At 34.3% G+C, this 26,664-nt stretch overlaps 2 protein-coding genes across 4 annotated transcripts in view; both read left to right on the top strand.

The window, feature by feature from the left end:
* The window catches only part of LOC147397689 (agamous-like MADS-box protein AGL65), a 50,175-nt gene that overhangs the window by 5,224 nt on the left and 18,287 nt on the right, over positions 1-26,664 (top strand). For 2 of the 3 annotated variants that reach the window (XM_086450978.1, XM_086450980.1), the window contains exons 5-7: positions 31-46; positions 131-192; positions 1,682-1,778. In XM_086450978.1, coding sequence (XP_086307104.1) covers positions 31-46; positions 131-192; positions 1,682-1,778 — 175 coding nt within the window. Of the gene's footprint in view, positions 1-30; positions 47-130; positions 193-1,681; positions 1,779-2,779; positions 2,830-5,542; positions 6,001-26,664 lie in introns of those variants that run through there. The other variant, XM_086450979.1, reaches the window with a different exon arrangement.
* LOC147397692 (myb-related protein 2-like) lies at positions 20,844-23,984 on the top strand. The gene is made up of 6 exons (XM_086449911.1): positions 20,844-20,979; positions 21,806-21,882; positions 22,044-22,107; positions 23,345-23,423; positions 23,537-23,644; positions 23,753-23,984. Exons 1-5 carry the CDS (start codon positions 20,844-20,846, stop codon positions 23,628-23,630), a joined length of 450 nt encoding a protein of 149 aa, XP_086306037.1. The 3' UTR covers positions 23,631-23,644; positions 23,753-23,984.

Genomic DNA, 26,664 nt, shown 5'->3' with positions numbered 1-26,664 from the left:
TATGTTTGAATCTTTTTTCGATCTTTACAGGAAGGAAAAGATAATGGTATGCAATATTTTAACTTGGACAAGCCCCCACATATATAATTTAGCTTGTCAGCTTTATTAACAATTCCAGTTATCTATACAGGAGTTGCAGGATGAATTAAATCAAGTGCTTCAGAACTTGGCTGACAAAAAAGAAAAACTGAGGTCTGTACTGATGCCATCTTGCCTCTCTCTCTCATTTTTTTTTTCTTGTAATAAGATGCATGGTTATGATTTATTATCTCATCATTATATGGTTTACATTGTATAATATGTCTAATGCTTCTATTGTATTTATTTATTATTTTATCTTATAATTCTTATAAGCTATTGTTGGGACAATATCATTAGTATGTAAGTAATTTTAATTAAAAACTCCAAGACATTGGCCCAGTGGCAAGCCTAGCCTTGATAAGCTCCAACTACGTAAAAACTAGAAAATTCGACAAGAAAATTTGATGGGCCAAGGACACGAGAAACCAAATTTCGACCACCCAGGGCCTTTGAAAATTTTAATGTTTCTCATATTAGACAGTTCAAAGCCGTCAAATTTCTCCCATCCTCCACTAATTTGACAGTTTCAACCCATTGAAAAAAAAAATTTGACGGCCCTGTACTGTTGAATGTGGGCATTTTTCACATTTTGTCCACAGGAAGGGTATGTCATCTGTTCGAAATCCCATGAAGTAATGAGTTCCTTGGGGCCACCCTCTAGGGTCCAGTTGACCCTCGACTCAACCAGTTGCATGTAGGACTTTCCGAGGGGGTGGCACCCGAAGGGTGGGGATACCCATGATAAGAATTTAAATTTAGGTAGATTTACCAAAATATGCACAACTTTTCGTTTATTTACCAAAACGTTACACTGTTCAAAATATTTCGAAAACGATAATTTATCATTTTCGGAATTAACATTTTTTTACCAAATTGGTAAAAACAGTAAATTAAAAAAATTTCTTCCGAAAATATCCTTTTATTAATTTAGACTCAAATTACGAATCTGTCCTCTTCTTTTCATTAATAGAGGTCTGTTTCATCTCTAATGGATTTTCGTTGTAGAAGAGGTCGAAGACGTCAAAGGTATGTAAGTTCACTCTCTCTCTCTCTCTATTGGGGCGTTGGGGAGATCTTGAAAAGTTTGCAACTTTCCCTCTCTCTCTCTCTCTTTGTTTCTGTCTCTTTCCGCTATGGAGATTGTGTAGTTCACCAAGAGTTTCACACCAAGAGTTGGAGAAGACGAGTAGATCCAAGTATATTATGGATTTGAGAGATGGAGAAAACGAAGTTGAGAGTTTCCCCTACTTTAACCATCGACCAAGAGTGTTATTCCTACATTTTTTTGCATTTTTTTGGATTTGAGAGGTGAAAAGATGAAGTTCAGCTTTTTCTCAAATTTTTTTTGGATTTTATGTTGTTGTGAGGGTTATAAGTGTAAATGCACACTTAAAACAAAAAAGGGTATTTTCGGTACACAATTTATTGTTTTTACTGTTTTTACCGTCTTGGTAAGAAAAATTATTTCCGAAAACAGTAACTTTACCTTTTTTGAAAATATTTTGAACAGTGTACTGTTTTGGTAATTTATTCTTACATATGTAGAGAATTTTGTGCATATATAATGTGCTCGGTTTCTGATTCCTTTTGATTTTTTCAGTGTTCGGGATAACCTTGAATGCATTACTGACCCGAACCAGCTCAAGATGATGGAAGATGCATTAGTCAAATCTACTAATAAACTTATTTGTCAAAAGGTACTTTTAGTTTCTCTATATATAATATTTGTTAGTTGAACAAGTTAAATTATATTAAAAATGAAATATTGTACAAAGTCAATGGCACATACCCCTGAAATTACAAGCTGCAGCATGTGTAGCAAAGAGTAAATTTCCTTGCATAGTGGTCGCTAATAACACCTCCAGCCCCACTTGTACCTAGATTTCCCATATTAGACCTGTCCATGTTTAGTTTTATCTAACTGCTTGTTGATGTTTCCTAGTAAACCGATCTAGCGAAAAATATTTTGCTCACAGAAAAGTCAATCCAGGGTTTCACAGAATCTGGATCAACTAATCGTACAACATCACATGTACTGAGAGCATCCCCAATTTACAAAACTACCCACATTAAGTGTCAATCAGGATTCTGTTGAAATCTTGTATTGACTTTGCTATAAGAAAAAAAAATCTAGCATTCATCTGTGTAGCACCAATGCATGTATTATAGATCTTTCCTCTCCTCCAAAGGATCCTTGGGAAAATGATCCATGTATAGTTCCATGAGTCAAGACTTTATTTGGGGCATTTGTAACCATCAAGGTCCTCTCTTCCTTTGAAATTTAGCTTATTTCAGTTATTAATTCCAAACCCCCCTCAAGATCATCCACAGAGCCAATCTTCTAAGCATAGATATTTTCCTTCCAGATCATGTGCCACACCTTAGATTGTGGTCTGTTTCAACTGCTTCCCTGCTTAATGCTTGGTCAATCTTTCCCATGTCTCCACTTCCATCAATAAACCCTCCAAAATCGGTATGTCACCACTAAATAGAGGTAAATGGTCCAATAGAATAGCCTGTCCCATCCAATTATGGCCCGTTGGGTGCGTTTTGGGTTAGCTCTAAGAAAAAAAAAAACCTGTCCGGACATACTTTTACTTCACTAAAACTTGAATATTATTAATTATTCAATTAAATTATTAATTGTTGTATGAAGTTGGAAACACATAATGACATGTATCATCCTCTCATTTAATAGGAGCATTTGATGAAGCGCATTGCGGGCGTAAACCTGGACAGGCATTGCAGGTTTGTCCTCTTTACTTGTAAATTATGAATTCATGAAATAAATAAATATACACACCAAAACTTACATGAAGGACCATCCAAAAAATAACTTACAGAAAGGAGAACGGATTTGGACAAGTCCCTTTGGAGAGCCATTTGTCTATAGAAATTAATAATTTCCAACCCTATGTAGTAGTCTTAATTGTTAAATTTCTAGAAGTCTTATTTTATTTAAAGGGTTATAGAGAAGGTATTTATGTAATTTTGTATGGGCCCCACTTCACACGTGTGGCACAATGTGAAAAAAGCTCAAATTTGATGGTCCTAGGCCATCAAATTTCATAAAATTCGTAGGATCAAGGGATCGAATTGGAGTCGAATTTTTGATTGTCAATTTTTTTCGACAAGTAGAAACTATCAAATTAATGAAGGATGGAAAATATTCGACAGCTCTAAGCCGTCAAATCTGGGAACATCAAGAATTTCGATGGTCCTAGACCATCAAAATTCAATTTCTAAAATTCGTGGGTCTTGATTTGTCAAATTTTTTTGTCAAAATTTTCAGTTTTCACATAGTGTGGTTGACACATGTCACTTGCTCTCTCTTCTCTACCTCACCATCTTTGCATTTCCCATATAACCATTATTGCTTTTCCCATGCGCTCTTCTAGAATCTCCACTTTCATTGATGGACTTCATCACCATTTTCCCAAACCAGCTTTAAGTAGTAATGCATTTTCATTTTCCATCTTGAACCCTTTAGAAACTCTCTTGAAACTTCTTGAACAAGCACTTTAACATGTAAGGAGTTTCATTCACAACCAAGTCTTTAAAATAGCCATTAAGAGGAGAAAAAGTGAGTAAGTTACCAACAACACTCCAAATTCCATATCTTGTATAAGTGAAGGTCTAATTTCTAACGTGCCAAGTTTCTTTTTTGAATTAAATTAGTATTTCTTTTTTCATTATTTTAATTGTTGTTGTTCTTGTTCTTGGTTATGAGTCTTGGGCTGGTGTGTTTCTACACTATTGAGAAGTGGAGTTTTGGAAATTTGGATTCTGTCTTTCTCCACATTAATGTCGTGTTCATAGATATTTATGATATAAACATAGACATACATATAATCATGTATAATTAAATAGATGCTTGGCAAACTAATAACTTGGTTTAAACGTTAGAAATTTTGGTGCTAAGATACTAAATTTATAATAAGTAAATCTTCAATTTTTTTTTTATCATCATCGTCGTCATTGACTCAATAAGATTTTAAATAGATTAATCTATTGATCTTTTGTTTTTTTGGCTGAGCAAGAAAGAGATCACAACTTCGGAACTCCAACTTCAGGCTGACCAAAACATCTCCAACAAAAGCTATTCTCGTTAGACATGGGAACTAACAAACCTCTCTGTTGTGCTACGTGCGGCAATTTTGATAATGAATAATACAAAAGAGAAACAAGAAAGGAATAAAAACAAACACATAGATTTAACGTGGTTCGGCGATGTGCCTACATCCACAAAAACGAGAAACTAAATTTTCACTATATATCAAATTAAGGTTACATCATAAGAATTTATAATAAACCTTAGTCGTACAATAGGTATTAGAAAATTCCAATAATACCCCTATACCATACCGCGGGGGCGTCGGCCCCGCACCCCCAACCTACAAAATTCGCTCCATTCCGTTCGATACATTATGCTTTCCGAGCTCTGCTCGGAACGTAAAGCTCTCCTATCTCCACTCCAGCTTCACGCCGGCATCTAGCAGAAAATGAGACTAGTGCATTAGAGCCTTTGTTTCCTTCTCTCCAAACATGAGTTATATCCCAAGAAAGGTTTCTTCGACTTTTGCAGAATTCTCATATTCCAAGGGTGCCCACATCGATCTTTATGCCAATCCATTTCAATAATTATCTTTCACAAGCTTGTGCTTCATTATAATTTGTAGTTACCCCCAAAATTTTCAACAACCAAATCCTAGGTTTCCCATTTTGTTTCTCACCTACCGTACACCATGATCAACACGCGGATTATCGACACATGCTCCATCCACATTCAATTTCTAGCATACTTCTTTTTTGCTTGATTCATCTCACTACTTTCACATTTAGGACATAAAGAAATTTCAAAAAGATGAAAGGCAGATGCAACTAATCTTTGTTTGGGCACATAAATATAAAAGTACCTCTTTTATGGATTTCTGAATATTTTGAATTACAGTTCTAGAGCACCTTTCCCCTCTTTAAATCTTGCCATATTTCTCACAATCCAAACCTCCCAAATTGTTATCCAAGCTTACAACATTTTGGATTATATCATTTTCCTGGGATCTATTTCTTCTAGCACTGTACCACACCATGTCACGAACATATCACTTATTGACTGGCAAACACATCTCACACCGGATCCCTAGAGTATAACACCATTGTTGTTAATTAGGAAACACATCTCTCTATAGGAGTTGTTTATCCCATGGGCTTGCTATCCGGCCAATTCTCAAAAATTGGAAAACAGGTTAGTGAACTTGCTCCAAGATGAACTTGTTTGGAGAATTTAATATTTTTATTTCTGTAGGCACATTGTGTCTCTTGGCTACCTTTACATAGACTCGTTCAAGATCCAAACTATGGATTCCTTCATGGGTACAACCTTGGTTCAAATTGGTCAAATTTAAGGTAACATTATAAATGTATATTTACCTATTAAATGCCAATTATGCATGATTTGTAGTGTAGAAAGTTGGACAACTATGAAGACACTGTTGGACTACATGAGAACATCAATGGAGAAATTGGAGGATTTGAAGACATTGGATTAGGGGATCAGCCTTATCAACAAGGAATGTTCAATCAGATTCAACTGTCTGATCTTCCAGAGCTCCATCAAGATGAAAGTACTTCAGATTTGGTATGGTAGAATGTGAATTCTTTGGAATTCTTTTAGTTTTAAATAAAGGTAGCTTATATATGGACGCCCCATGGACAATATTTGCTTTGGTTTTTTTCTTTATCTTTGAACAAATGGTTTGATTTGGTTTATGGTACTTAAAACTGGGTTAGGGATTTGAATTATATTTGCTAAAAGTTCTATTTTATTTTATTTTAGACATTTAATCATTATAGTTTTAATATTTGTCTATATGCTCGATCATGTATATACATACATGGAATAAATAAGTATGCAAATTTGGGAAAAAAAAATTGGGTGTTCATAATTAATTTCGAGGCAATGTCTCGTCCATGAGAAAAGCAGAGACTGTCTCAATCAAGACATCATAGACAAACTGAAATGTTCCAGAAACATTCAATGTTTTGTTCTGGTCTAGACTGAAACCAAATTGTCTTGGTTGAAACTTTTGAGATGATACGAAACTTCAAAATTCAAATATTGTTCCTCAGATTGACTACAATCTTTTGAGAGATTTGGATCAACCCTTCAGATTTTGATGAATAACACCCCACCATTTTGATATATTTTTTTTGTGTGTGGCTGAGTATCCTCCATTTTGAAATTGACGACAATGAGAAACTAATAGAAAATGATCAAAATATTCTCTATTCAACTTCTTCTAGACACCCTTGATCTCCCACCTGTCTCGCACTCCCTAAAAATATCCATCATATTCAATCTTCAGCTGAGCTGTTTAATTGGTAAACCCTTTTAATAGAATGTTTTCTGTTTACAGAATTTTGATTCCACCAAAAATTATTCTGATAAAAATAATTCTATTAATTAGAAAGGCTACTAAACACCAAAAATATCCAATTCTAAATCGCATAAGATTTTGACATCAATGGGTCTGGCATCAAATCCCAAACCATTCCCATCACATTTTTTATTTTATTTTTATATTTCCCTTTCTTACCTCTACCATGAGAATAGAGATGAATGGCTGTGATGGTATTTGGAATTGATTCATATTGTATGTTTTTGAAGGTCACTATAAGAAGTGGCTCATGCATTTTGGGTAGCGATGAAGCCAATGCGTTCGTCATGCCCAAAGTGCATATGGAAGAAGCAGGTTATGGGGCCAAGAATGATCAGCTCCAGAGGAAGATTGAAAAGGATAAAAAATACTAATTATGATTGACTTCACAACCCCTGGCCTCATTTTGACAAATATTGAACTGTCGATCTCGCAATTTTGATCTTTATTCTTTTTATCTCGATGCTAGATAGATCTTTTTGAAATAATCAAAATGTGTTGTCGCTAGATCTCAAGCCACACACAGAAACCCGATTATCGAAATTAATCATTTCTAACAACAATTGATCAATTCCAATAATTAACCCCAATAATATGTTGTAAAACAAATACAAGTAATAATAAAGAAAGTAGATAAATGAACATAACCACAACCCGATATATAAGTGGTTCACCAACAATGGGGTTACATCCACGGGCAAGTCGGCAAGTAAAAATCTGCTACTTAAAGAAGAAATTACAAGAATGAAGGTTAATACTTACTGTTCGTCACAGGTTACCACATAAAATAACAGAGAACAAAATACTAAGACCTTGGCAAGTAAGTGATCGATCTGGAGGGACAACGTTGATTCTAAACTTTAACTAAAAATGATTTAAGATTTAATGTAACAAATAAAACCTGATTTAATAAAGATTAAATTAATTAAAAATAGTAAAAATAGAGAGAGATAAGCTCACAATGTAAAAAGCTTAGATAGGCCGAATCCACAAAAAACAATCAATCTTGTTTAATTATTTGTGTTTTGATTTTTTATTTCTATCCAATCAACAATCTAATGTTGTTGGATTGGAGGATGAATCCTTTTTAAGCACATAAATTAGATCAAGAAGATATGATAAACATTACATAAACAAAATCACTAGAACCACTTAAAGCATCCTAACAGAGCATGATCCATTTTGAATTGATCTAAGTCTAGATTATCAAAATCAGAATAATTTAAGATGGATCTACTGATTAATCACTAAATATCATCATATGGAGATATTAAAGCACCAACCACAAACACAAATTAATTGAATAAAAAATCTTGCTCTAGTTCCATCGAAATCTCTAATGGAGATCTAGTCACAAATCATAACAAGAACAAATAAAAACATAATAAAAGAGAGATTGAGAGAGAAGAAGTATTTTGTTTTATTGATCTTAAACTGACATAGCCATTCCTCCTCTAGTTATAATGCTTAAATAAAAAATGAAACCTAAAAATAAAGAGCAAAGAGAAGAGAGAAGAGAGAAGAAAAAGATAGAAGAGAGAAGATAGAAGAGATATATCTCTTTGACTTTGGTCTGGTCTCTATTTACAGAGCTAAATTAGGGATTCTTCAAGTTGAAATTTTTGTGTAAATCAAGAGATTCCAACCGTAATCCAATGTGTGTGAAATCATGATGTTAACACGTAACACAAATCTCAATGCAAGATTCATCGCCTTTACCGCGTTGTCGTGCCCTATGCTCGCACCACGACTATGGTGGGCTCCATGGATCTAGATTTTGGTTTGGATTGACTTTCTCGATTCATTCATTTATTTCTCATGCCTTTGACCTGTCACAAATAATCAATCAAAATTAAGTCAGAAATCAAAATTAATTTGAAAATAACCAATAACATGGACTATGAAGGCGTTATACCTAATTAAGGGAATTAACGTATGTTTTATCTTGAAAATATCTGTAAATAGAATCCTAGAATGGACTTTCTAGGCCTTGTTTACTTACCTACAAGTCTTCGGTGAAACCCATCAAAGCTCTACACCCAACTCTAGTAAGAATCCATACAAGAAATTGATCTCACTCCCATTGTCACAAACCCGTTACAACCATGTGAAGATCACCCTCAAGAATTTTGAACTTCTAAGTTTTATAGGAGAAGAAAAAATACATAGAGAATCAATGCTTTCTCACACTCTCTACCAAAGAGAAAACCCCCTTTTAGAAAAACCCTCTTTTATGGACACTAGCAACCATCTCGGGACCTCTTTTATTTCCCATTAGCTAATAAAAAGACCATACACAAAATACCCCACATAAGTGGAAAAGCCCATCAACCTCAAGAAACAAAAGAATATGGTGATTTTATATCACCAAACCCAACAATACACATATATAATAATGCCAAACGAACAATTGGATCAAACATTATGATTAGATCTTTATAATTATGACTATCTTGTTCTCCATTTCTTGTTCATTGTTGCAAATCGTCAAAATAGATTAAAAGTTATATCTAAAATTTTGAAATTATGTGTATATCATTCTCCAATCGTCATTCATAATTACAAAGATTCCTTGAAATGATTCATGTAGTCCCAATTGAAAATTTTATGTAAATTAAAATGTGAGAAAAAAAGGGTTTCTTAGATATTTTTAAATCTTTTATAAGGGATATGGCGGTGAGGGTGGATTAAGAATGAAAGAGTTTGCCATCTAAACCATCAAGACATTGCTAAAAAATAAAGGGGGATTTAGAAAGAAGTTGCACTATGAGAAAAAAAGGGATACATTGATATGATCCTTTTAAACACTACGTGAAGAAGGGATAAATTCAACTGCAAGATACATCGAATTTACCCCTTTTTTCTGGTCGTGATCACTCTCGATCAGGTGCATTAAATAATTTTTGATTTTCCCCTTTTTATAAACCTAAAAATACTAGGTCGGCAAAGCAAGTCCAATATCACTAATTCCGCATTATCTTGGACAAAAACTTTTGTCGTAGGTCACCTACAATGTTCACTCCTATTTAAATATTTAAGGGAAAATTACTTAATGGTCCCTAGCATAATATTTTCTTTCTAATTAGTCCTTCAATTTTAGGGGTTAGCTAAATAGTCCATTTAGTAAATCTCTCTTTTCTAATTAGTCCTTGAACCCTACTTCAGACATTTCTCACGTTAAAATGTTGAAAGTGCCCTAACCATTCAAACTCATCATTTTCATCCAAAAAATTGGATTTTCAGCATCCTGATTGAGTTTTGGAGACTCCATTCCGTTGGAAAGGATTTGAAAAGGAAGAAGAAATCATTTTCAAGAGTTTTTCCAAGCATTTTGAAAATGTATGTAAAAACTAGGGTTTTCCAATTCATTTGCTCGTTTTGGATGAAAATTGATCAATGATGGTTCTTTGGGTTTGAAATCATCTACACAAGTCGTTACGTCTAGTTCTAAACCGATCCTTCCCATGTATTTTAGTTGGAAAAACTTGAAAAAATGAAAATGGGTAGGTTTATATCGTCAAGTTCAACAATTATTATTTTTGAGTTCAATATTTTTATTGTTGAGTTCAATTTTTTTTATTTTTTAAATTGTTGAACTCAACAATAAAAATTGGTGAGCACTGTAAAACCTACCAGTTTTCAATTTTTCACGTTTTTCCAACTAAAATACATGGAAAGATTGACTAAAAACTTGACATAACGACTTGAGTAGATGATTTCAAACCAAAAGAACATCATTGATCGATTTTCATCGAAAACGAGCAAAAGAATTGGAAAACCCTTGACACCCTATGACGTGTTGGCTCACAGCCCAACAAGCGTTTGACATGTGGCATAATGACTTCAACAATAGAGAAAGTTTCTCTCTCCCGCTCGCTGCCCACATATTTTTTGTTTTAGATTTCAAATATTAAAAAGGGTTGTTGGGCCCACATTGATTATCACATTGACAATCCAACAACAATCTTTTAAATTTCATGCAAATATTCATATTCAAAAAAGAGAAATTAAAAAAATATTATTTTTCGAGCTTGATCCAAAGTGTTGAAAATGGATGACCACCGAGTACTCAAATTTAAAAATAAAATTCAACGGTGAAAAATAACTATTTAAATTTCTTTTTTAAAAGTTCATATAAATTTGTCCTCTACAATTCCATTGCACCGGATCATGTTTTTGAATGTCACAAGGTAATCAAATCAGAAAGATTGTTTTTTTTTTTTTTTTTTCACTATGGGTAGGAGAGAGAAAGGGACGCGCATTTAGCATCACTCTTTTGTTATAAATCTTCGAAATAAATAAATAAAAAATAAATCTAAAAGTTCAAAATGAGAACTATATCATTTCCATTGGTGATTTATGATGAAAAATCATCGGAAATGACTAGAATCGTTGTTGGAAAACCTAGGTATATGAAGAAGATGAAAAAAGAGTAGTTTCAATATTACAAATATTATAACCTGAGATGAGGTTGAGAGACTATTAAGAAAACCTTGCGCTAGGGAACATTAAGTAATTTTCCCAATATTTAATGCTTTTGTCCCTTACCAACCCACTATTTAGAAAGGAAGATTAATGGTGGAGTGACCTCAGTGGGGGATACAAGAGTGACATCTTGACGTGGTGGCACGTGCATGCCCGCAGATGCATTTTCTCCAAAATACGAGTACAATGCATCTACAGACATGCGTGAGCTACCATGTCAAGGTATACCCCACGTGCCCCCCGCTGAGTTCACTCCAGCATGACTCAGAAAGGAAATATCCAAACTTTACCAACCCACCATTAAAAGTTATAATGGAAAATCCCTTGGGGACTCTGTTTTTCACTGTGACCAGGGAACAAAAATCTCTTTGCATGTGGCGAATCAAGTAAAACATTTAAAGCTTTCCTCCAAAACCAACACATCACTAAGAGATATATCTCTACACGAGCTTCATTTCTTCAATTCTACTCTTGGAATATGAGACCAAATTGAATAAAAATCTTTCATATAAGTGGGATTTATTTGAAAATCGTTCTGATAATCCAAGTTTCCGCGCTTCTTGTGGGCTGACTTAAATCATCCTACCTGGATTGGCAACTCCAACTTTAAGAACAAAGAGCAAATAATGTCCAGGTTCAGTGTATATAAAAAATTTGGGGTGAGAGAGAGAGGTTTAAACCTGAGTGAGAATTTCTGTAGTTCAAAAGAACTTGAGAAATGGGTAGAGTGAAAATTCAGATTCGAAGGTTAGAGGTGGCGAATGCACGTCAAGTAACATATTGTAAGAGGAAATCTGGCCTTATAAAGAAGGCTACTCAACTGGCTACACTCTGTGATATAGATCTCAGCCTCGTAGTTTTCTTGGCTTCGGGCAGACAATCTCATTATGTTAGCGAAGGAAGGTAATTAACCAGCCTTCCAATTCTTTTCTTTTAGAGTTTTCTATATATCTTGCTAGTTTAATCTAATGTTGTTCTTGTTTAGATCAATTTTTGTTACTCAACCCATCCTGCACTATTTGTATTTTCATTTTCAGCATTTATTTGTTCAGAGATTTGGCTACAATGGTGGAGAGGCTGTCTCATTTGTCGATGAAAGATCGAGTGAAGAGGTAGGGAGTCCCATTGTTTTATATCTCGGTTTGCCGTCTCGTCTCATTCATGGGTGAATTTGAGTTGTCTCGGAGGAATTAAAGCATTTAACTTGGCCATGATTTTTAAAATATTGTCCGAGTCATCTCATTGATCTTGTGAGACGGTGAAGCCTGAGACCACAATGTGAAAAAAGCCCAAATTTGATGGCCCTGGGCCGTCAAAATTCATAGAATTCGACAGACAAAGGGGTTGAATTGGCATCAAATTTTTCATTGTCAAATTTGTTTTTTGGACGGGCCGAAACTGTCAAATTAATGAAGGATGGGAGAAATTCAACAGCTCTAAGATGTCAAATTTGGGAATATCTAGAATTTCGATGGTCCTAGACTGTCAAAATTAAATTTCTAAAATTTGTGGGCCTTGGCCTGTCAATTTTTTCTGTCGAATTTTCCACTTTTCACATAGTGGACACTGCGTAAATCTGCTCCATGGTGAACAAGACTGAGATGATTCTTGGATGAGATTTGAAATCTTGGTAGAGGTAGGTTTTTTCTTGTAAAACCAAATTTGATCATGTTTATAGTTTAAAGGAATAGTTATGCTAACTGGGCTGTTCTCCTTGGTTGCCTGCAGCAAATCAGAGACCATCAATGTAAGATCTAAGTATAATCTTTATTATTAATTTATTAAATAAATTGAATTAAGCAGGCCTTCTCATTTTTCTATAATGGCTACTTTTATCTTTTGTTTGTTTGTTTTTGTTTTGTTTTTTGGGTGGCAGATATTACAAAAGCTTTGTAAAAATGATGATCTCGATGTGAACCTGCGCAAGATTTCGGATGACAGCTGGTAGGGTTTTGATCATCACATTGATTGCATAGATCTCCTTGATAACCATAAAATCTTATTTTTGAATCTTTGTTTGATGTCTATAGGAAGCAAAAGATAGAGGTATATATGTATGTCAAAACATGGACAAGCTATCTGAAATATATTTTTTAATATTTACGGCTCGATTAACTTTGCCAGTTATCCATCTACACAGGAACTACAAAGTGGATTAAGGCAACTACATAATAAGAGCCGAGAAGAATTACAAATTGAGGTTTTTAATTAATTGATGCTGTTTCCCATTCCTTACCAAATTTAAAACTATTATTTCAGTTATTTTATGTTACTACTATTTTACATTTCATAAGCTATTGTCAAGACTTAAAACCATACAATTAGTAGGTAATTAATTTTTAGTTTGGCATGAATTTCAATAGGTCTTTAATGCAAACTTTCTAATAGCGTAATCTGATTTTCCAGGACTTGGATCATCCCAGACAGTGTTAATGATCCAGCCAAGCTCAAATGATGGAAGAGTCGTTAGTTGAATCTCTTAAACGACTTCAATGCCGAAAGGTATTTTTGCACACCATTCTCACAATACATTAGAAGGTTCATATAAACAATTAGTCGTCAAATAATGAATATGTCAAAGATTGATAAATTGATGACAACCATTTAACTATATTTAGATACTAGAGTTTGCCGATGCCTATTAGCACGAGCATCCTCATCGGGGTTAAGGATGTTGGAGAGTAAATACAATAAAGTTGGAGGGTATTATTAAAAAAGGAGGAGAAAAGGAAATGCAATATATACCCTTATTTAATCTAATATTAAAGAAGGCTCTTAAAGAGGGCATCTACTAGTGATACCCTTGTTGCTACGAGACTTCTGACCCATTTTGAGGGTGGGCCCCATTGGAGAGTTGGCTTAATAGATCACGCTCCCTAAAACTATGTTTCATATGATGAGGCTAGAGCCTGTTTTTGCCAGTCTAGAGTAGGGAAATGCTCAACTTAATCCCACATTGCATAGAAAGAAACAATAGAGCAAGAACACAATTATGATGGATGTAAGGCTTGTTCATTTGCTAAAACTACTTGATACTGCCCCTATCATTTACACATACTCCTAGAAAGCGAGGGAGGTAGAAGAGAAAATGCAAAAAAGTTAGAGGGGTAATTTTGAAAATGGGGAGAAGAGAAAAGACAAAAAATTTCCTTCGAACTTGACAGTAAAAATATTGAACTCAAAAATAAAAACTATTGATCTTGACACTGTAAAATCCACCCGTTTATATTTTTTTTTATAAAGTTTTTCCAACTAAAATACGTGGAAAGATCAACTTAAAACTTGACATAACGACTTGTGTAGATGGTTTTAAACCTAAAGAACCATCCTTGATTGATTTTCATCCAAAAACAAATCAAAATAATAGAAAAACCGATTTTTTTTACATTCATCTTCAAAATACTTGAAAAATGTTTAAAATGGCTTCTTCTTCCGTAATTCTCAAATCCTTTTCATCGGAATGGAGTCTCCAAAACTCGATTGGGATGCTGAAAATCCAATCTTTTTAGTCAAAAATGGCAAGTTTGAATGGTTAAGGTAATTTAGACATTTCTCAAGCATTTCAATCGTGAGAAATGTCTAGAGTGGGGTTCAAGGACTGATTAGAAAAGACGAATTTACTAGATGGACTATTTAGCTAACTCCTAAAAGTCAAGGACTAATTAGAAAGAAAACCTTCTTTCGTGGACCATTAGATAATTTTCCCTAAACTAAATGTCTCTCTCATTTCTTATTTTTTATTTTATTTTCCTGAACTTTTGGTATTTTCGAAGGGAAATAATACTAGAGTGACTTTAAAATTCACTTTAATTCACACTTTGCTAATGTGGATGGGTGTATAGAACTATAAATACTTTTCATCAAGATACAAGTGAAAAGTATCATGATGAAAAGCATCTATGGTTCCGTGCGCACCTCCACGTTAGCAACGTGTGTATTGATGTAAATTTTAAATTCACTCCAGCATGACTCTTTCAAAGATGCAATGAAATAGTGGAATTCACATTTCCGACAATATATCCATTTTCACATGGACTTCGAATTCCCCTGTTTGGTATGCTACAAATCATATACACTTGAAAATGATTTACACGTATGTTTTGCAATGCAAATGGTTTATTATGAAAGATTTACTATTGCTTGGTGACCATTGGGAAATCTCTTGCAAATCTCTTTTTGTGGTTGCTGGTTGATATTTGTAGTATCTTTATTATTATTATTATTATTATTTTTTTTTTTTTCTTGTTAATTTTTATAATTTGAATCTAATTTCCTTGATTAGGGGTCTTCCAATAATTTGGATATGTGTAGGTCGAAGTCAGATAATTTTGCAAATGATTTGTGGAATTTTTTGTACTGCAAATCTTTTGCTGAAATTTCTTGAGAACTTAGATGATCAATGCAAATTTTTTTGCAATGCAAATCATTTGCATTGTGAAACCAAGCACCAATAAAACTAATTTTAGTCAATTATGTGCATTTGCAAATGATTTGCAAGATACCAAGTAGGGTGCTTAGTGGTTAATTTTGAAAATTTAAATCTAGATAATTGCAATTATTTGTATTTTATTTTTATTCTAATTTACATTTTTTTCGTTCTTTGGCTAGCCATTTATGCTGATGTTTCCAATTATTTGCTCGGTATTAGTGGTCTATTTTAAAAATTTAAAGAGTTTAAATAATAATCTAGCTAATTGCAATTATTTGTATTTATTCTAATTTACATTTTTTTTTGGTGTTTGACTTGTCATTTATGCTTGTTTCCATTTATTTGGACAAACATGGTCATGTCGTCTCTCAATATAAATTGTCTTTTGAACTTCAGAAATAGGTATAAATATCAGTTATTCGCTCTTTGCTAATAGGAACATTTGCTGGATAATCAGTCGTGCAAACCTTGGCATGCATTGCGGGTTCGTTCTCTTTGCAATATATTTATTTATTTTTGGTTGGAATTTCTTTGCAATATTTCTTGTGCTTCATGGAAATATTATTATATTTTAATAATGATTAGGGAACTGTACATCACAGTGGGCAAGTTGCCTTAAATCAGGTGTAAATGTAACTCTCAAATAAGATGTGATTAGAAGATCTCTATTAGACCTTAAACATTGGAATGAGCCAGCCAAGAATTAAAGCTACTATCGCATAAAACCAAACAGGCTTTTTAAGAGAGAACTTTATTACATAAAAAACTAAAAAAAAATCTAATTATTTCTTTTGAGTCGGTCTTCTATTATGCAGCCAAATCCCTGAGGCATCATTTTCATTGAACCTGTGATGATTATCTGACCCTACTGCCTAGATGCAGTAATGCATTTTGTGTGTGTGTGTGTATGTGTTGTTGTGGATTGTGGAGCCTGCTAATGCTGGTTATTAGGAGGTATTGTTAATCAAGCCATGCATCCCTGCTGGTCAAGCAATTTTTGTAATTTCACTGGTATTATATAAAACCCTAGTTAGGTTTAGGGGGGAGGTGAAAGGTTGTAATCTGTAACTACACTTTTCTCTTTGGAATTGGTGTGATCCGTGGATATACCTCTCTTGTGGGAACCACGTAAAAATCTGTCTTTAGTGTGTGATGGATCTTGATTTACTTTTTTTTTTTGTATACTGTTATTGGATCGATCTCTTTACATGCACGCGCGCGCGCGCGCGTGTGTGTGTGTGTGTGTGTGTGAACTTCCTCTAAGATGAAATTGCTGAGTATTCCAATCTGATTTCTGCAGGCACAGCTTGTCCCTTGGATACCTTAAGGTAGACTCTTTCGAGATCCCAACTTTGCACTCCTTCATGCACTATGTGAAAATTGGAAAATTTGAGAAAAAAGTTTGACGATTATGGGCCACGAATTTTAGAAACTGAATTTTGACAGTCTAGGACCGTCGGAATTCTAGATATTTCCAGATTTGACGGCTTAGAGCTGTCGAATTTTTCCCATCCTTCATTAATTTGACAGTTTCGAGCATCGAAAAAAAAATTTGACAATAAAAAATTCGACGCCAATTCGATCATTTTGTTTGTCGAATTTTATGAAATTTGACAGTCTAGGGCTGTCAAATTTAAGCTTTTTTCACATTGTGATGGGTACATATTTTTGTTTCAGATTGGTTTGATTTAAGGAAAAATTATAAACTATTTATACTTATTGAATGCCAACTATGGTTAATTTGTTTTGTAGAAACTCAGGTTTCCTTGCAAATGTAGGAGTCAACAGAAATGGACCTGTTGGATCACAGGAGATGATCAATCAGATTCAACTTACTGATCGCTTGATGCTCCAACAAGGTGCCTCACTTCCAAATTGGCTTCGACGAGCCTGAATTCTTCAGAAATCTTTTTCTTTTTGGGGGGGCCAATCATGGCGTCCTCTCCGAACCAATTAATCCATGACAATCTATATTTCTTCCCCATGGAGAGAATAATTGCTTTTTTTTTTTTTAATTAATTAGTTTATTTATAGGTGCCCCAAAGAGATTAAATGCTATTGTGTTTTAATTTATCTTTAAACTAATTTGTTTCATGGTTTTCAACTATGTTACTGGGTTAGTTTCAATTATATTTGCTATATATAATCTTTTATTATTTAACTTAGCCATTTGAAGATATCATCGTAAAAACATTGATTGTGCTTGGGCACATACATTGATTTTTATTCAAACAAGCCTTGTGTGTATAGACCCATTCCAATTAGATAATTTTGACCTGATCAGAGACCAGAGTTTTAGGCCCATACTTGGCTGGATGTTCACTGATCTCTTGATGAACTCTCACCCTCTCACATTTTGCAGGAAATGATCTAGACCATTCGATTCAATTACCTCTTTATGCAACATTATTCAAACTATGAGAAAAATTGCATACCTTACATCTGCCATGTTATGACTTTTTTCCAATTAATATATATTTTTATCTAGATTGAAAGGTTAAGCAAAATGTATATATAGGGTGGCATTGGGAGGCCTTAAAGAGAACCAAACATTTTTACAATGTATGGGTTAGAGGTTTTGGAATGAGCTGATTTTTTGTGAGGATGATCTCTATGATGAGGAGATCATCCTCACCAAAACTCAGCCCCATTCCGAAACTTCTAACCCCAAAATGTTTGGCTCTCTTCAGGGCCTCCACATGCTTCCCATTTATATTGCTTTAATTTGGTGGGCTGCACGTAACACTCACTCAGCACATGTACAACAGGTAAATAGCCACTTTTTTGGTGGAGGGGCATATAGAGATTTGTGGAGAGGAAGGTAGATGAATGTGATCATATTGCATCTGAATCAGAGCAAAGTAATGTCTATAAATTTGTAGGAAGGTCTAAGAAGTGGTAGGTCTTGGTACTATTTGGGACCTTCAATCCCCAAAAAATCTATTTATAACAAGAAAATATGTTCTCTCTGTTCATGGGTTAGTTTGAGTTTAATAATAATAAATTTATCAACCTAGATCTGAGCTGCTGACCTATAAATTTTGGGGTTTAGATTAGTTTTTAGTAATTTTTGGGGAAATTTCATTTTTTAAGATAATTTATCCTACGATTTTTTCCTATTTAGACTTGAGTCTCCTACTTTTTTTTTTTTTTTTTGGATTAAAAAAATATGTAGAGGGGTATGCCCTCTGAATCATTGTAAATCACTCTAAATTTATCAACCAAAATGTGATTAGATTTAAAGTGTGCAATACAACATTGTGGTAAAATACTGCTACTCAAATTTCAGCTCCAAATTGGCTTGGCTTAGCAAGTGAGAGAATGGGACAAATGGATTCGGTGGAAGAGATTGTGGGAATCTGAAGTATCTACATAGGCTAATCTTTTGCTAGTTTGGTGTGAAAACATATAGTTTAGTATTAACATTTTTTTTGGAGTAGATTCACAAGATTATCAATTGAAAAATTGGTAAAGAAATTAATAAAATGTTCTTTGGAGCAGGATAGGTTGATAAAGCGTGTCTTTTAGGGAGGCAACAAGGTCACAGATGCCTTGGCTACTATGGCATAACGATGAAAAGAAGACATGATTGTCACTTCTAAGGAATTTTTTTCCCTTGGTAGGTGAAAATGGCGATTTCGGGAGCCCTGCTTAGGAGTTTGGCTTTTGTAATCGAAGGAGTATGACCCTTTTCCTCTTTTGTAATTGACCTGATATATTTCTTGCCTTCTTAGCACAAATCATATTTTTTATTTATTTGTTCTTTAATCATGAATCTGTTTTTAAAAAGATACGGAACTTGATGAGGATGCGAACGAACCCTAATATATATTATCATCACACATGGACTTTACCTATTATGCTATTAGCCATCCTAAAATCTATGGTTTTTAGTGTTGCGGAAAATCTCCCTTAGACTGATCAAGAATGATAAACTATGAAGATAAAAACAGAGAAAACAAAGAACACAAAAGATTTTTGTGGTTCAACAAAACTATCTATGCTCACGGGCGGCGGTGATGATTTTCTATTGATGAAAACTGCGAAAATACAACTATTAGGAGTTCTGAACTTGGAATATATATGACATCCTAGGAAAAAACACACGTTTTTAATTATGAAAATGTCCCTAGAAGTTGTATGGTTGTCTAAAAAAAGCAAATTTTGGACCTGCAGTCGTTGAACTGAGGCACGAACCGTGAACACGTGACACTCGGGAGTAGAGGTGGATAACACAATACTCAACATTCCCCCTCACTCATAAGGGTGGAAAATTCCCTCAAAGAGACTTGAACCTTTGACTTATGCAAATGCAAATGTATCACTTTGATATCATGCTGACAAACCATTTACCCCAAAAGACCGATCTTATGGGGAAGGCGCAACTATGAATATAAGAGAGTAATGGATTGAACTGGGGCATGACACACGTGGGACACCTGGGAGTGGAGACAAATAATACAACACTCAACACTTCCCCTCACCTATAATGGTGAAAAATTCCTTCAAGAAGACTTGATCCTGTGACCTATAAAAACCTAGCGCTCTAATACCATGTTAACAACTATTAACCCCAAAAGACCGATCTTTTAGAGAAGGGGAGAACTATGAATATAAGAGGGTCACATGCTTAATTAGGGTATGACACATTCGAGAGTAGAGGGAAATATACACTCCATACTCCCCCTCACCCATAAGGGTGGAGAACCTATGAGATATACGAACGAGCTCTCTGATACCATGTCAACCAACCAACTACTCTACAAGAGTGATCTGATGGGGAAGGCACAACTATGAATATAAGAGGGTCACGGGTCTAACTGGACCACGATACTTGAGCACGTGACACCCGGGAGCAGAGGCGGATAACACAACACTCAACATAACATAAAAATCTTGTGGCCCAATCACAAAAGTAAGAATAGGCATATGATCATTTTAACATAATAGTAAAAATGTGTTAAACGGCTGTGGAGAGGCAACGTGAAAATCATTCGTACACGTTAGTTGCACGTAAATATGACCAACTTGAGATTCAATAAATATTGCAAGATTTTTCCTAAGAAAAATTAATTATATCCAATTCAAAAAGTAGTCAAAATATTCGTCGAGATTTACTGTATTAATGATAAACCCGTGCTTATCCACACTTTTTAGGAAGGGACAATTCATCAAACCTCGAATTAATCATATCTATTAATTGTACTCAATAATGGAATTCAGTTTACAACTAGTCACACCAAATTTCGTAAAATGACAATTTTCAACATGTAACGTCTTTGAGAAATTTCCTTATTCTCTCCGTTTTCGGGGGCAAGTTGGTCTTTTTTAAGTCTCTAAAATGTCCCCACTGGGGATATTGGTATATAAATAGGGACAGTTCTAGCTTTTCTTTCTTCATTCTTGAGAAGATGGCTGCCCCTTGGTTTAGCCAAGCTGAAGCCGGTGTTCCTCAAGATGAGATCCAGCGTCCAACCCGTCTCCGATGGACTCCACAGCTTCACGATCGATTTCTTGATGCCGTTATTCAGCTTGGTGGGGCAGAAAGTTAGTACTTCTTCTAAGAAAGAAAAGAAGCCATTATCTTTCTTAATTTGTTTCCTCTTCATTTCCATACGATTAATTCTATGTACTATGTGCGTTGTTTTTCAGTTGGAAATGGTTATTTTAGTTGGTTCTTTTTCGGGAGAGACTTCGTTAATTCATTTGTTTCACGTAGGATTTTAAATGGATTGGGCCGGGGCCCAACCATAGGCTTCATTTGTTTACATAGGATTTTAAATGTATGATCTTCAATTTGAAAGGATGATCATAATTAACCATCACTTTCAATCAGTGGTGGTTCTGATCATCTTGATTGGTTGATTAGGAAAAAAAACACAGAAAAGTTAATTTGGGATTTCACAGAATCCTAGATTGACCAAAATCACACAAACCTGTATGTATTGAAGGCATCCCCAATTTTACAAAACCAACCTTATTAGGGTTTGTGGGGTTGATTATTTGAAATTCTGTGAAATCCCAAATTAATTTTTCTATGAGTAAAAAATCTCTTGTTTATTAGTTTGGCATATGCGATTATTTTGTGGGACCATAGGAAAATGAGTCCTACCTACCACTGCACACCATCATCAAATGAGCGGCTGGGATGCAAAGATATTCATAGGGATACAAAATAACTTATTTTTCAAAGGATAAATACCCATTTCTTAAAGATTTGTTTTTCTTGGGAATCTCCTATGAAGATCCTTCCATCTTAGCCGTTTGATATTAAATTTTTGCACTTATTGTAGAAGCAAAGTACTTCCAAGGATGATTAGGATATGAGATTATTTTGATTCAATGAATCTCACTCCATACGTTTAAGTTGCAGAAGCGAAGCCCAAGAAGATCTTTGACTTGGTGAATATGGAAGGAGTTACAAAGTTGCATATTAAGAGCCACCTCCAGGTTTATTTTGCTTCTAAAATCCAAACCGTTGAATCTTCATTGTTTAGGATTTCCATTCTGATTGGAATGGACCACCCCAAAATAAAAGTCTGATTTTCTTATCATAGTTGATTGATTCTTTTTTTTTTTTTTTATTCCCATTTTTCATTGTTGCTTAGCAGAGATACAGGAGGCACTTAAGGAAGGGAATGGCTTTCCCACGCAGAATTCACTTGGGTGGTACAAGTAGGTGTCCCCCTCCATTTTTTTAATCTTTTTTTTTTTTTTGGTGGCTGTGTTTGATTGCTGGAAAATTAATCCTAGGAAAATCAATTTTCTAAGAAAATGTTTTTCTTTTACCAAATGCTTGATTTGTTTTTTGTTGACAAACTGTTTTGGCAGGAAAATGTGATTTGTTCATGATGATTGATGATCATTTTCTTTTATACTTATGAAAATGATTTTTTTAATGGAGATAGAAAATTTGAGGCCTACTCTTTCATAATGGTTCTTGCTAGATTCCGATCAAATTTGCAACAAAATCCATTTCTTCATATGCAATCAAGTGCGGGAAATGATTTTCTGATCGATATTCCCAGACATTAACACCAGATTGGCTGTGAATGGACTGGATTTTCGTCAAGATTGTCACGACTGAACATTCCAAGGCAGCCTAAAATATTATCAAAACATTTAATGTTTGAGGGTCAATGTTTCATTCTGATCATGGACGAAACAATATTCTGCGGTACAAAATTTTAATTGGTTCTCATGATAAATATTATGTTAATTTATTGGATTCTGACCACATCCATTACCTTACCAAGTAATAAAATTATTGAATTTGATGTACAAGAAACAATTCATTGATAACATGTGTAGAATTAGGCCAGGGTTGATGAAAATCAAATCTAATTTGATGGCTTATCAAACCAAGATTGTTAAGTCCAGACTGGATCCAATACACCCATAATAAGCTAGATCCTGATGAACCACTAGTACCTTTTCTTGATGTATAATTTGGCTCACAAACTCTTGAAGTTCAGCGATCCAGTCGATACACCCAATCATTCGATTGTGCATAACCCAACAATGCCTATGTTGCCGACATAGCATCGACCTAACTTTTGTGTTGGGTACCCTATGATGATTCCAATTCTTGAATTTGGCGGAGTTAGCACTTCCACCTAAAATGGTTGGATTGGAGATACATCTCCGCCCCTCCAACTTGACCCAAGGCAACCTACCAACTAGCGGCCTAGGTTGAATGTGCCCAACCCTACAATGCACTCACCTCAAGCCACCATGCCACTTAGGCCACCCATATGTATATCATTGTAGTCTGTACATGTTGGGTACCTTGTGATGACTTCAAATCCCTTGGACAAACAAATGTTGTCCTGATTAGCTAATCAGTGATGTTTCCAAACAATGGCTAGTGAAATTTTGAACTAATCCAGTTTACTTGTTTTTTGAATCATAGGTAATTCAACACTTAACCCTGTGGAGAACCCGGACGCTGATGCTTCAACCCAACAACAAGAAACTCCGGACTTAAGACAGTAAGAAGCCAGCATGCATAGCTATAGACTCTTACTTCAATATTTCTCCAGTAGGCTAAATTCTTGTTCATTAAAAGAAAAGTTAATAATATGAAATGACTTGCTGTGTTTAGTGCAAATCATGAAGAAGTAGTGCATGCCATGGCTAGGGAAAGTGATGAATTCAATATGACAGAGCTCAGCTTGAAGTTGAACAGTACACCATGAATCACCAAAATAATGTAAGTTTCATATTGTTCTTGTATCACGAAGATTCTGCATTATTTTATGGATATTAACGAATATTTTACATTTATGTACAATGACACTTTACTTGAACAACAATGCAGGATATATACTGATGACAACATGGAGGGGTGTCACCTCAATGGCTCATCGTGGAAGAAGGCAGTAGTAATGGTGTTAGAAAAATAAATATTTCAAAATACAACCTGTTTGCATGACTAAAGGACCTCTTTCATGAAATTATTTCATGGAAAGATAACTATATCAGAAATTTGTTGTTATTGCTTCATAGGTACATGAGTTTGTTCCTTTGAAGTACTTGGTATTTTATTTTCTGAATTGATACTCTTATGTTTTTAATGTCTTCAACTTCTAGTATGTTAAATTTTGTGGTATGGCAATGTCTTAAAATTAAGGTGTTCAAATACAATGTTCTAATGTTACCAAGCAATGTTCTAAAACACAAAAATTTGACTCGACTTGGATGTAGACCATTTGAGTCAACTGGATCGAGTAGGCCAAGTCAAATTTTTATTTATTTAAACTACTAATACATACAAATATGTTTTTTTTTTTTATTAAAAAAAAAGAATCCTAAAATGGTACTTCTTTTGAAGGTGCCACTTAGCTTAATTGGTAAAGTCTATAGCGGATGACACTATATCCCTGGTTTGAATTCCGGCCATAACTAAGTTACTTGTTTCAGTCATTTGTTCAATTCTTTGCCCTAGCTTTATATTCCTTTCATTCATTGTTTGGAGCTCCCATAGAAGATTGCTCTAATAGTTATGTTTTTCTCCGTTTTAGTAAAATAGTACTTTCAGTTTTTTTTTTTTTTTTTTCATTATGGTCTTAGAGACGTAAATGTTGCAGATGGTGGTGGAGTTAATTTCTCAATTAAGTTTTTAATAATCATAATGTAGAGAAGAGACCTCTTACTTGGGGTTTTAATGGATTTTTTTTTAATAGGAAACAAAATCTAAAATCCTTGACTCTATATTTCTTTATACATTTATGTTAGAACTTTGTTGTACCAATATTTTTTCCTTTTCTTCACATTAAATGGAGGAGAAAGATTAAATGCAAGAACAAAATAGAAAAGGAAATACTAAAGTGATTGCGTAGGACGCTGCATTCGACACTGAGCTGATGTAGAGGTGTGCATGGAACCATGCATGGAAACTTTTCCCCAAGATATGAGTGAAAAGCATCAACGGTTCTGTGCACAACTCCACAACAGCTCAATGTCGAATGCAATGTCTTGCGCAGTCACTCTAGGACGACTCGAAAAGGAAAATCTATGGGAGGGTAGGTGAACAATTAGCAAGAATCTTCCTACCCACCCAATTTGGTGGATCAACTCATCATTTGATATGGCCCACCAAAAAGATCTTGTGCAACAAATTTTACCAGATCAAGTAATCATCGTCGTTCAATTTATTCTCATCCGTGCAATAACTCAATTAGGAAAGCTATTAATGGATATGTCACGACCTGATTTTTTTTTTTTGCTTGAAAAACACCAGACATAAAAGACGGATCGTGATCTTTGACTCGTGAGCGAAAGCGATAAATATATTTTCACTATTGATAATGATGACTTACACCGAAACATCACAATAAAATGCATTACAATCAATTAATCTGTATACAACCACTAAAAATAGAGAAAAATAGTATTTTTTTTTACTTGATCTTATCCCCATCTTTAACTTTCTTTGAAATCTATGTACATGAAAAGTTCGTGAGTGGTGAAGCTGAGTAAGCTACAATACTAACATTAATTCAAAACAATAAGAAAAATAACAATATGATACTCAATGTTTTTATATAGGAAACACCCAATAATTTTTTTGTAAAATAGAAATGTCTTTTGTGTTCTTTGCAAAAACGTTCTTATAAGTCTTTTTAATCTTTGTGCACAATTTTCATCCTTTACATTTTACAGTTTTTACACCCTGGCGAAACCTCCTACTGTCCTTAGAACTCAAAGGAACCCTGACTCAACAGACTATTGGAACCCCTATATCTCAAAGGAGACGTCTATTCCTTCATGATGTGTCACTGATAATCTTTTCATGATTCATCCGACTATTGGAACGCTTATCTCTTCACGTAATGTATGTCAGTGACCGACCTATCTTATTGAGGTATATTCCCTAAGGAGTTCACCTCTCAAGTAGATTTTAAAACCGATCTTTACTTTCCACTTTCTTAAATAATGTCGTATGTCATGTCCCACCCTCAAAGGCATTGTTTCCTTTGTTCAAGTGTTTTCTAAAAATTATGTTTTTTTTTTCTTCAAAAAAATCAATCATTTTTAAATAATATTCTTTATTTTCATTTCTATGTTTTAAAACATTGTTTTGTCAATCACATACCCCATGGACTCATCGTGGTGTTCATCACATACTTCAATCAAACATAAAATAAAAATTTAGCGCACAAACATGATATCACATTTTGGTTAGAATTAAGTATTGGTCCAAAGAACCCTATCGTCATACGATTTGAATAAACAAGATATTATTCTTCGACAATCTCTTCCTTCCTAGACCATTCCCTATAGGATGTCGACTATTATGAGGCGAATTTGGGAGGAACTCCTATTGTTAAGCCAAAGCATAGACTTCGAGATAATTTAAATATGAAAAATATAATCCCAAAAATGCAAATAAAACAATATAGAGAAAGTGAAGGAGTATGTGTCCCAATGCCCAACATGTAAATTAAATAAATAGTTTTGTCTAATTCACTTGAATTATTACTTAAATTATTATTTTAAATCAATGAAAGTAGGGTCAGTAAACTAGTCTTAAATCCTTCTTGGATTTTATGCAATAAAAGAATGAAGTAGTAGGCTTGGAACTAAATTTGAGAACAATATATTGGAATTTGGGTCTTGGTGCCTTTTGAGAAAGATGGATCTCGAAATCAAATGGGTTTGAGGATGATTCATAAAATCTGATATCGAATAGCCGAATTACACCCATTTTAAGATAATAGGTCAAATAGA

This window comes from Akebia trifoliata, chromosome 8 (genome assembly GCF_017979445.1).
Source record: "Akebia trifoliata isolate Shusen 1 chromosome 8, ASM1797944v1, whole genome shotgun sequence".
NCBI lineage: Eukaryota > Viridiplantae > Streptophyta > Magnoliopsida > Ranunculales > Lardizabalaceae > Akebia > Akebia trifoliata.
The sequence above is the reverse complement of the archived record's forward strand: the minus strand, read 5'-3'. Positions and strand labels throughout refer to the sequence as shown.